Source organism: Elephantulus edwardii, unplaced genomic scaffold (genome assembly GCF_000299155.1).
Source record: "Elephantulus edwardii isolate Elephantulus edwardi_28Jun2011 unplaced genomic scaffold, EleEdw1.0 scaffold00041, whole genome shotgun sequence".
NCBI lineage: Eukaryota > Metazoa > Chordata > Mammalia > Macroscelidea > Macroscelididae > Elephantulus > Elephantulus edwardii.
In genome coordinates, this window is record NW_006399791.1 from 8286562 (window position 1) to 8297477 (window position 10916).

The 10916-nt window shown below is 51.8% G+C and overlaps 1 protein-coding gene across 1 annotated transcript in view; it reads left to right on the top strand.

Moving 5' to 3' along the window:
- RHCG (Rh family, C glycoprotein) overlaps window positions 1-6841 on the top strand; it is a 31387-nt gene extending 24546 nt beyond the window's left edge. The window contains exons 5-10 of the mRNA XM_006885226.1: window positions 1407-1573; window positions 2877-3014; window positions 3160-3296; window positions 3598-3722; window positions 3929-4002; window positions 6773-6841. Of these exons, the coding sequence (XP_006885288.1) occupies window positions 1407-1573; window positions 2877-3014; window positions 3160-3296; window positions 3598-3722; window positions 3929-4002; window positions 6773-6841 (710 nt within the window). The remainder of the gene's footprint in view (window positions 1-1406; window positions 1574-2876; window positions 3015-3159; window positions 3297-3597; window positions 3723-3928; window positions 4003-6772) is intronic.
- Window positions 6842-10916: the final 4075 nt, after the last annotated feature.

A 10916-nucleotide genomic window follows, 5' to 3' on the forward strand; every position in this document is an offset into this window, starting at 1 on the left:
CTGTCCCTCCTTACAACATGTCCAAAGTATGTCAGACGAAGCCCCAGAATCCTTGCCTCCAAGGAGCAGCCTGGTTTAACCCTCTCCAGGATGAATTTGTTTGATTTCTTGGCAGTCCATGGTACATTCAATATTCTTCTCCAGCACCCCAGCTCAAAGATATCAATTGATATATGATTATATATTATGTGATAGTATGGATTATACCTCAACATTAAGAAAACAAAAATCTTTACAACTGGACCAAGAAACAGCATCATGAAAATGGAGAAAATACTGTAAGAAAGGATTTTATTTTACTCAGACCCACAATCGATACCCATGGAAGTAGCAGCCAAGAAATCAAATAATGTTTTGCAATGGGAAGATCTTGCCAAGGGCCTCTTTAAAATGCCAAAGAGCAATAATTTCAATTTGACAACTAAAGTACACCAGACCCAAGCCATGATATTTTCAGTTGCTTCATAAGCTTGTGAAAGTTAGACAATGCATAAGAACAACCCAAGAACTGAAGCTATTGGGTTGTTGTTGTTGTGGCGGTGGTGGTGGTAGTGGTGGTGTACCGTCAAATCAGAACTGACTCATAACTGCTGCTCCAGTGAGTTTTCTGAAGCAGACAATCAAGCAGTAGAAGGTTGGCCATTTTTCTCCCATGGAGCAGCTGATGGATTTGAATCACATTATCTTTGAGTTGGTGGTGCAAGTCCTTACCATTAAGCCAGCAGAGCTCTCTGAATTGTGGTATTAGAGAGAAAAAATCAGATGTACCATGGACTTTGAAAAGAACAAACAAGCCTTGTGAAAAATGCATATGGAGTGCTCCTTTGAAGCAAGGACGATGAGATTTCATCTTACACACTTTGGGTATATTAGCAGGAGGGCCTAGTCCCTGAAGAAGGACGTCAGGCTTGGAAAAGAAGAGGGTCAATGATAAACAGGAAGGTATTCAACAAGACGCACTGACTCAGTGACTGCCACAGGCTTAAGCGTGGCAGGGTTGTGAGGCTGGCGCAGGGCAGGTCAAGATTCTGCCTGTTGTACATAGAGGTTGTTTTAAGTAGAAGCTAACTTGATAACATCTAACAAAAGCCCTCAGGAAGCTCCCCACAAAGCACCAGAAAATTTCTCTTTAGGAGAAAAAAGGACACCTCTGCGTGGTGCAGTGGTAGCATTTCTGGGGTCTGGAGACACTTCCTGGAGTGGACTGGGAGATGGGATTTAGCTAGGAGATCACCAGGTGTGCCTACAGCTGCAGAGATGGGGAGGCAGCTGGGGTGTGTGTGTGTGTGTGTGTGTGTGTGTGTGTGTGTGTGTGTTTAAGTAATTTGGCATCTTATAGACCAAAGATCAGGACCTCAACTAACCTCTCTTCTCCCTGGCCCCCGGGCTCCTCTGGTCTGGCGCAGGCACCCTCTTCCTGTGGATGTACTGGCCCAGCTTCAACTCAGCTGTGTCCAACCATGGGGATGCACAGCACCGGGCTGTCATCAACACCTACTGCTCCCTGGCAGCTAGTGTCCTCACCGCGGTGGCACTGTCCAGCCTCCTGCACAGGAAGGGCAAGCTGGACATGGTGAGCAGGGAGGGGGGTTTGGAGGCGTTTTAGGGGGCGAAGTGATGATTTCTTGTGTGCTGCCAGCAACTCCAAGAGGGAGCATTATGATACCCACCCTGAAGATGAGAAAACTGAGGCTCAGGGAGACATAATCTACCCAAACTGAACAGCTAGCTTTCAACAGAACTCGGAACCACATGCTGGAAGGATTTGTTCTGATTGAGCTGCTCCCTCCTCCAGGGTCTCGTCCCCACAGCCTTGGGTGCTGACAGCGGTTCTGAGCTGAACCCTCTCTGGGCAGTGTAGCCAAGGACATCCGCCTGCCAGGAAGCTGCTCCAGGCTTCCTCCAGGTCTTCTCAGGCCCTCACAGGTTCTTAACATCACCCTACTTTATCCATTCACACACACACAGAGGCCAGGAGGGAAGCTTTGATACTTTTTGCTCTACTGGGGAGGTCTTGGGAAACTGTGACATTGCACCCCATGGGTGCTGATAGATTATTCTATAAAAAGAAAAGCAAAAACATCAATTCTGTCTCACAGCTTCTTGTCATGGGCAGATGTGTGCTGGGCCCCTGCCCCCCGGGGTCTGTGAGGACACTGCTGAGAGCCCCTATATGCACTGGATAGCGACCTGCAGACCTTGCAAAGACTTGGTAGGGAAAGAGGGACCCACAGGCATTGCAGAGACATGGCTGGGGGGATAGAGACCTGCAGGCCTTGCAGAGACGTGGGTGGGGATGAGGCACACAGTGGGGCAGTCACACATGCCCGCATCGGAACACCTGGCTGCATTCCACACTGGCCTGCAGGAAGGACTCAAAATTGGGGCAAAGACAGGTCAGCAGAGACCGAAATCAGAACACCCTTCTGCTTGCAACCTGAAGCGAGTTAACCTCTCCATGCCTCAGTTTCCTCATCTGTAAACTCTGAAAGACAACTGTGCTTACCTCATGGGAATTATTGAGGAAACAGAATGGAGTAATCCCAACAGTCAACATCGTACAAGGTGTCAGCTGATGCTGTTGTTATTTAGAGATGTACAGGCTCTTACCGTGTGTCAGGTTCACGCATGCCAGCCCGGGCATGTATACATGTAAGGAATGTCTGGACGTGCGTGCACATGTGCACACAGCAGATGTGACCCACATGCCCAGACCTGCCTGTGTGAGTCCTCTTGTACCCTGGTGGCCGCTGTGCCAGGTCCAGGCCCTCCATGTACTCCTGGCTTGCTGAGGGAGCCCCAGGATCTCTGCCTCTGTGGAGGAGGCCGTTTGGTGCCCAGGGAGAAGGCTGACTTCCACCCCTGCCTCCTCTCAGGTGCACATCCAGAACGCCACGCTGGCAGGCGGGGTGGCTGTGGGCACCGCGGCCGAGATGATGCTCATGCCCTACGGCTCCCTCATCGTCGGCTTCATCGTTGGCATCATCTCCACCCTGGGTTTTGTGTACCTGACGGTGAGAGGCTGGGGCGGGGGCCCAGACGAGGGCCTGCAGGCTGGAGAGTGGTGGGGGCTGCTGGGGAGTGTCTCAGAATCCTGGCCTCCTGGGGGGCCTCTATCACAGCCCCCAGGTCTGAGCAGCACCCTCCCCCTCTCTCTAGCCCTTCCTGGAGTCCCACATGCGTATCCATGACACGTGTGGCATCCACAACCTACACGGCTTACCCGGTCTCGTCGGGGGCATCGTGGGTGCAGTGACAGCAAGTGCTGCCAGCGCAGAAGTGTACGGGCACGAAGGGTGAGTAGGGGCACCGTGTAGGGGAGGCTCAACCCCCTCTGTCCACCTCCATCTCTTCCTCCTCGGCATCAAGAGTATGCCGCTGTGCCCTCTGCTCTCCATTCTGGACCATTGGCTCTGCTCTTCAACCACAAGTGCCTGACAGACCATCTGAGAAGTCCATGCCCCCATTTAGCAGATTGGAAAGTTGAGGCCTGTGGAAAGTGAACCTGTGGCTCTGGTGACCACTCATATTTGTGGGGTGCAGCAGTGGTGACCTGCCTCTCTGTGGGGGCCTGACCTGCCCCTGTCTCCATCCCAGGCTTGTCCATGCCTTTGACTTTGAAGGTGTCAAGAGTAACAGGACCACAGTCGTACAGGGCTGCTTCCAGGCTGCTGGCATCTTCGTGTCCCTTGCCATGGCCCTGGTGGGTGGCTGCATCGTGGGTGAGTAGCCATGGCTGGGCTGAAGAGCTGGGGCTGCTATGGGGCTCTCTGGCCATGAGACCCAAGCATGTGACCCCAAGGTGACCCTAGTGCTCCCCAGCACCTTCTTGTCTCAGCAACCCTCACTGTGAGCCTCATACCCCAACCCAAAGACCCCAGAAGGGATTTTCCCAGGATGGAGTTTCCTGACCTCCTTATTCTTTCAGGAATCATTTTGAAATTACCGTTCTGGGGACAGCCTGCTGATGAGAACTGCTTTGAGGATGACATCTACTGGCATGTGAGTTCTGCAGACATGTCCCCTGCACAGGGGAGCTGGCTGAGGCCTGTGTTGTCCTCTCCTTCCATCTAGAAGGGTGCGCTTTCAGGGAAGTGAAGGTCTCACAGGACCCCCAGGCTTCCAGGGGGCGGTGTGCACAGACCTTTCCTATGCACTCTCTGCTGTTCCCAGGAGCAACCCACAGTTGGGCAGAAGATGGCGTTTCCTTGTGTCCCTAACGTGCTCAGTCAGCTGTATTCTAGATCACTGAATCTCTAAATTCCATCCCCAGACCCGCAGCATCAGCATCACCTGGGAACTTGCTAGAAGTGCAAAATCCCAGGCCCCAACCCAGAGCCACAAAATCCAAATTCAGAGGCAGGGCCACGGCACAACAAACCCTCTCTGGGTGATGCTGATGAAAACAGTCTCCACAAACCAATGAGTGGCCCCAGTCCTCAGTGCCCATTACCAGGGAGCCCTAAGCCACTCCATAGCCCAGGCCCCCACCCTCAGGGATTTGGGGTTCATTGTTCTGGTGCAGGAACAGTACATAAGACTTCCCCCCACCCCAAGCTTCCAGGTGATTCTAACATTCTGGGCTAAGAACCACAGTGTGTGGTATTCAACTTCAGTCTCCAGAAGAACCAGATGGAGGTCTTGTGAAAATTCCCTGTCAGCAGAGCCTGGGACTCTGCATGTGAGGAAGTCTCCTGCTGATTCTGGCACAAAACCGGAATTCCCTAATGGCCCATGGCCTTCAGTATTCACAGCAGCAGTGGGGAACTTGGGAAACACTAGCAGAGAAGCTCCGAGTAGTGGAGTGTTGTGGAGCTCCTTTTACAATGGGACACAGCCTCGCTCCCCAAGGGTAACTATTGGAGACATTGGGCTGCATTGGATGATGGGGGTGATACAAGACCCTCTTGCCGTATGTGCTGCCTCCTTAAGGTGGAGCACAGGCCTATGTGTGTGGACCCCTGGGAGGAAGGGCCACCCATTATCCCCTCTGATTTGTTTCCATATTTTAAAAACTGTATCAGAAATTTCAGTGTAATTTTAACTAATGTCTGTTACAAACCAAACAAGTGATCTTAAGTTCACTATTCTTAAATGGGGGGGGGGTAGGGTTTAAAGACCCCTGGTAGCAGAACAGTTAAAGCACTTAGCTGACAACTGAAAGGTTGGTAGTTTGAATCCACACAGCAGCTCTGCAGGAGAAAGACCTGGTAACCTCCTCCCATAAAGAAAACCTAAAAAAGACACAAAAAAAGCCTAAAACCCTGTGGGTCAGTTCTGCTCTTTCACTCGGGGTTGATGTGTTCTTATTGTGTGCCATCGAGTCACCTGAGACTCATAGCAACCCCGTGTCCATTAGCTCTGAAGCCTGCCCTGTGCTGAGCCAGTTTCACTGACTCTGACCCACCTACCCCTATTGCCCCAGTTACTGTATCAATCTGTCTCATCCGGGGTCTTCCTCTCCTGCACTGTCCCTCCACCCTTCTGAGCATGATGTCCTTCTCCAAGGACCGATCCCTCCTTGCCACGTGCCCAAAGTATGTGATGTGAGTAAAAAAATCAGTTCAGTGGTACCCAACAGCAAATGAGGGTTTTTTTCCTTAATCATAAAATAAGATGAAGCTCATTAAAGAAAATCTAGAAATAGAAATGAATTTTATTGCTCAAATTCAAAAGCACTGATAATATCTTTGGCCTATTTCTATCTATTCTTTTCCCCCTTCACATACATTTTTCTCACACAGTTCCACTATTATACACCCAATTTGGTATCCTAGTCTAACTCCCCATCTTAAGAATTTCTCAGTGTTACTACCTGCTTAATACTCTTTCTAGTTGTGTGATTATTTCCATTTTATGCTTATTTTAGACACCACCAATGGAACCACATGGGTTAAATGGTAAATGAACTAAACACTACAATGTTATTAATTCCCGTACAGAGAGGCTCACTTACTCTTGGATATCTTTTAATCTTTATACATTTTCCCAGAACTTCACACCTTCTCTCAGCTCTGGGGCCTGCAGCAGCACTTGGTTGGGAGGAATATAATTCCATGCTGATGGAAGCTCAGCACCATCTAACTGGCTGCAGCTTCTGTCCTCTCTCCATGCATTTCACCTCTGGCTGGTTTAGCTGGATGGTGAGGCTTCCCAGAAGATGAGGATGAGATAGATGTTTCCAGAGGACCACTGCTTAAGTAGTCTTTGGGATCAAGTTTAGGCCTTGATTGAGGCTAAGGCAAGACTGACTTGTACCCCCACCACCTCACCCCTCAATTAATTTTTGGCTTCCCCTGCACTACCTAGCTTTCTTTTTTACCATCTGCAATTCAGGTATCTTGAAATGCCTCTTACCACAAGCCTGGAGCATCCCATCTCTAGCCTGCTTCAACTCCTTCTCATCTGTCAAAACTGGGTTCAGCACATCCTCTTGGAATAACCCAGCCTGGGTCACCAGTCCCGTGTTTGCATTTACAGTCCTTATAGTCACTCTGCATTTTTTCAGTCGAGTGCCTCCGCGTTGCTCTGCTATGGCAGACTCTGTCTTGGTTCCTCTGTCTGGTATCCTGGACAGTGCCAGCCTGCCTGCCTGCCTTGAAGCCAGAACATGAGAAACTGGGCTGTACTGGTCCACAGCCTGCAGTCTGATCTATGAACATAAGGTGGCGCCCGCCACACATATTCCTGCTCCTGGCTTGTGGGACACATCCACCAGGGCTCCTTTCCCTGTCTTGGGCAGGAACCTCAGAGCTGCCTCTTTTCTCTGCAGACACCTGAGACACCAGAGAACCTGAACTACCGCCCTGAGGACCGTGCCCCAAAGCCCACCACATCCTAGACTTCAAGGATGGTGAGAGGCAGGTGAGCCATCAGTCTGACTTGCCCATGTGGATGGAATAAAAGGCATGTTCTTAAAAAAAAAAAAAGGCATGTTCTTCCAGGTAGGGGGTCCAAGCCTAGGAATTGGATGCCACCAGCAAAGGAGCAAAAAGAAAGCTCCAATTAATTCATTAAGAGTTTCTATTTTGGGTGATGAAAATGTTTTGGAAATACTGTAAAAAATGTCAGTTACATGGACATTGCCACATAAAGCTAAACAGAAGGTTAGAGACAGAGTGGATCAAGACGTGAAGAGGTGAACTCCTTCCTGTCTCTGCTGCTTAAGGGAGAGTGGTGGAGGAGATGCCAAAAGGCAGACACATAATAGACTAGCTCTCCTAGTTCTGCCAGAAACTGTCTGAGTCCAAACCCAAGCCCACTGCCATCAAGTTGATGCAGATGTGGCCACTCCGGTGCTCCAGAGGAGGACAGCTTGGCAGGGTTTCCTGGCTGTGATCTACGGAAGTGGATTGCCAGGCCTTTCCTCTGAGGTGCTGCTGGCTGGGTTTGAACTACCAGCCTTCTGATTAGCAGCTGAGTACAAACCTAGGGGTCTTTAGAACTCCACAAGGCAGGTGCACTTACTTCCCCCTTTTTATCAAATGAGGAAATGACAGCTGGGACAGATTCAAGCTGGCAAGTCAAGAAAGAGGTTGTTTTATAATAGCTCTGATGGCCATTTCTTAACTCCCTTGAAAGCTAGGGCTTGGAGACAGTTGGATCTGGAGCCAGAGGCCAGAGAGAATGTTGAGAGTAAAGGGAAGAAAAGAACAAGGCCAGTAACTTCTAATGGTCACACCTGGAAAGGCTGCACTTGGCAGGACCCAGCAGTGCCCGGCTGCTCTCGGCTCTCTCCCTGCAGGGTCAGTGGGCTGCTGCCTCGGATCTCTGGAAGTTGCTGGTATTGATCTAACGAGGAGCTCAAGAGAAAAGTCAGCACAAACCTGCAGCCTTCTCCCTTTCCTCCAAGGAGGTTGGCCTGAGAATGGAGGAGAAGCTGCTGTCACAGTGGAGGTCCACCAGGTTCTAGCTGCAGAAAGCCTGCTGCCTAGCGAGAACAGCTGGCCTGGAGTGGAGCTGGGTCCCAAGGCGAGATTGGAATTCTCAGAGGGAACAACCTAGCTGCCAGCCACTGTCTGCTGGGCTCTTCTACCCTCTGCCTGCCCCTCAAACAGTACCTCCCGTGCCCTGTGCCACACAGATGGGGGCCTCTGTGAATAAAGGCCTCTATGTTCTTTGTAGATTGTGTATAACTATTCCACTAGAGGTGGTTTGCATACCAGAAGGACACCAGAGACCTCCAGCCCTGATATCCTTTACACCACATACACGCTGCCACCTGTCCAAGGCCAAAGAGGAAGAATCCAGGATCCTAGAACCTACCTCTAGCCAGGACCCTTGTCAGGGCTTAGCTTCTGTGATGAGGTCTTTTTGTTTAAAAAGTGGAAAAATGATGATGTTTATGAAAGCAGATCACCAGGACTTTCTTCCAAGGTTCTGCTAGCTAAGCTTAAACTTCCAGCCTTCCTTGCCTTGTAAAGATCCACAGCCTTGGGCACAGCCCCAACAAGAGTTCCCAAGAGGGGAGAGGCTGCAGCAAGCATGCCTGGACCCTCACCCATGTGCCCTCCTTGCGACCTGGTGACCTGGTTCCTAGTCTCAAGGGCACTTGGGAAGGGAGGGAGTTAGGCTCTTTCAGACCAGCACCCCTTCCCCAGCCCTTTCTTCCGCCCTTCAAGCCTCTCCCTCCACAGTGGTGTGTGGCTTCAACAGTCAAATCAACACCTGCCCAGACTCCATGCCTGTTACTCCCTTAAGTAACACAGGGCTGCTCCCAGGGGGCTCACAGTCTGTCTGGGGACATACTCAGTATCCATCGTGAACTCTGCCAGGTAGGGCTGAAAGGCACACTCGGTCCGTCCCCCCCCTCCCCCCGACCTCAGGTGGCCCCACCAAAGCAGGACATTTTGAGCAGGGTTGGTTTTTGGGTTTTTTTGTTTGTTTGTTTGTTTGTTTTTTGAGGAGGCTGAATAGGAGTTTACCAGGATAGCAAAGGGATAGCATACTGACAGAGACTCGTGGACAGAAAGCAATGTGGTGAGGCTGGAAGAAAGATGAACAAGTGTGACAGATGGCAAGAAAATAAGATCGAGAATAAGACACAGAAGTCTTTACGAAGCGAAGACTCCTGGGAAGAAGAGGTGAGGAGAAAAGGAGGGGACGGCCTCTCCTGCCTCCACCCCTTTCACCCTCCACCCGAGTCCCCTCAGTTCACACGCACAGACACACACTCGGGGCTTCCATTGCTCTTTACAGAAGAGGGGGCCAACCAACAGGAGGGAGGAAGGAAGGAGGGAGCTGAAATGCAACCTATTCATGTTCCCGCGATGCAACACCCCTCATTTTCCATGCTGGGTAAAGACAAAAACCCTTTACAACCTGTTTCTGGAACTTGTCAGCAGCTGCCAAGAGGAGCATGTTAATTAAACGTCGGCAAAGATGGAAGCCGGAGGCCCCGGCTCTAATTGGACAGTTTGCTTCCCCGGATTGAAAAACATTGTGACAAAGGAGGAGGTGCGCGGCGGCGCGGCAGGGTTGCGGCGTGGCGGGGCGGAGCGGCGGCTTTGATTTCAGCTGATCCTCCCGCCGCCTCCCCCGCCCAGCCCCGCGGGAACGCCCACCGGGCGGGAGGGGGTGCTCGGGGCCTGGGGTCCCCGGTGCGTGCGGATCGACCCCAGATCCCTCCAGTCATCCGCGAGCCATCCTAGAGCGCCGAGGGCGGGGCGAGGCCTCACGTGACCCGGACCATGGGCGCTGTGCGGGAGGGCACCAAGGACAGGGGTCAGCCAGCGCACTCCGGACAATGTTACAGCCCCAGCTCCATGCCTCTCGAGGATGACATCCTGGTCTTGGCCCTCGGTTCCCAAACCAGCTCTTGAGGTCTTAATATTGCCATTGGCCACTGGGCTAGCCTGTCTTAAAAACTCAGCTGTGAAGATCCTGGTTGGGGCCCCACAAGCTCAGCAGAGACTGTCCTTCCTGCTTGCTGCTTACGGGTCCTGAGTGCGTCCCACACCCTGTTATCCCACCTCCCCAAACTCTGAGTGAACAGCTCACAGTGGCATTCTACAGGTGAGGAGACTGAGGCTCAGAAAGCCTTAAGTTCCCACCCAGGGCATAGTGCTCTTAAAGGTGATGCTGGGGTGAGCCAGCTTCCTTCCGTCTCACCGACTCTGATTCCTGAACCGCTTGTTGGGGCTTACAGCCCAGCCCCGCTGTCCAGAGATGAAGTTCTTCATGACAATTGGAGAAAAAGATACCCACCTCCTCTGCCATCAAGTCAGCTTGGACCATGGAGACCCTCCATCACGTTTCCAAGGACCAGCTGGTGACTTTGAACTGCTGACCATTCTCTTAGCATTGCAAGATGTAACGCACCATTCCGCCAGAGCTCCTTAGAAAAAAAATGATGGGGTCCTGAGTGGAGCCCTCTATGCTGAAGGTCCCAAAAGATAGGGATGTTTCAGGGTCATTCTGGAAGGCCCCATGCAAATCCACCACCACCCACAGACTCAAATTCTCCTCAGAAGTAGAGACCTTTAGCAAAGCCTCTTCTGTCCCTACCCCATGTCTGTATCTTTGTCCCTGGCATCAACTTTGTCCATCACTTCTGTCCCATCCCAAGCTGCTGCTCTTGGGGGGCTAAAGGCCAGGCTGGAGCCTGTGAAAGGCAGGAGCAAGTATGGGAAAGGAGCCATTGTGGGTCAGCTCAGGGGATTTAGAGCTACAAATTGGATGTGAAGGGCTGAGGCCATTGACCGCAGCCCCTTGAGCTGAGTTCCCAAGGGGGGGGGGCTGCCACCGCAGCCTGTGTCTAAGCGGGGCCAGGCTCCCTGCTGGGCCCAATCCTCTGGGAGCTGGGAACCCTGAAAATGTGGCTGCTCTGGAAAGAGGACCACTACTGAGCTCTGAGCTGAGGGAGCCGAGGTGCACGGGCCTGGACGCCTGGCCACCTCACATTGTCAGGTGGTGGG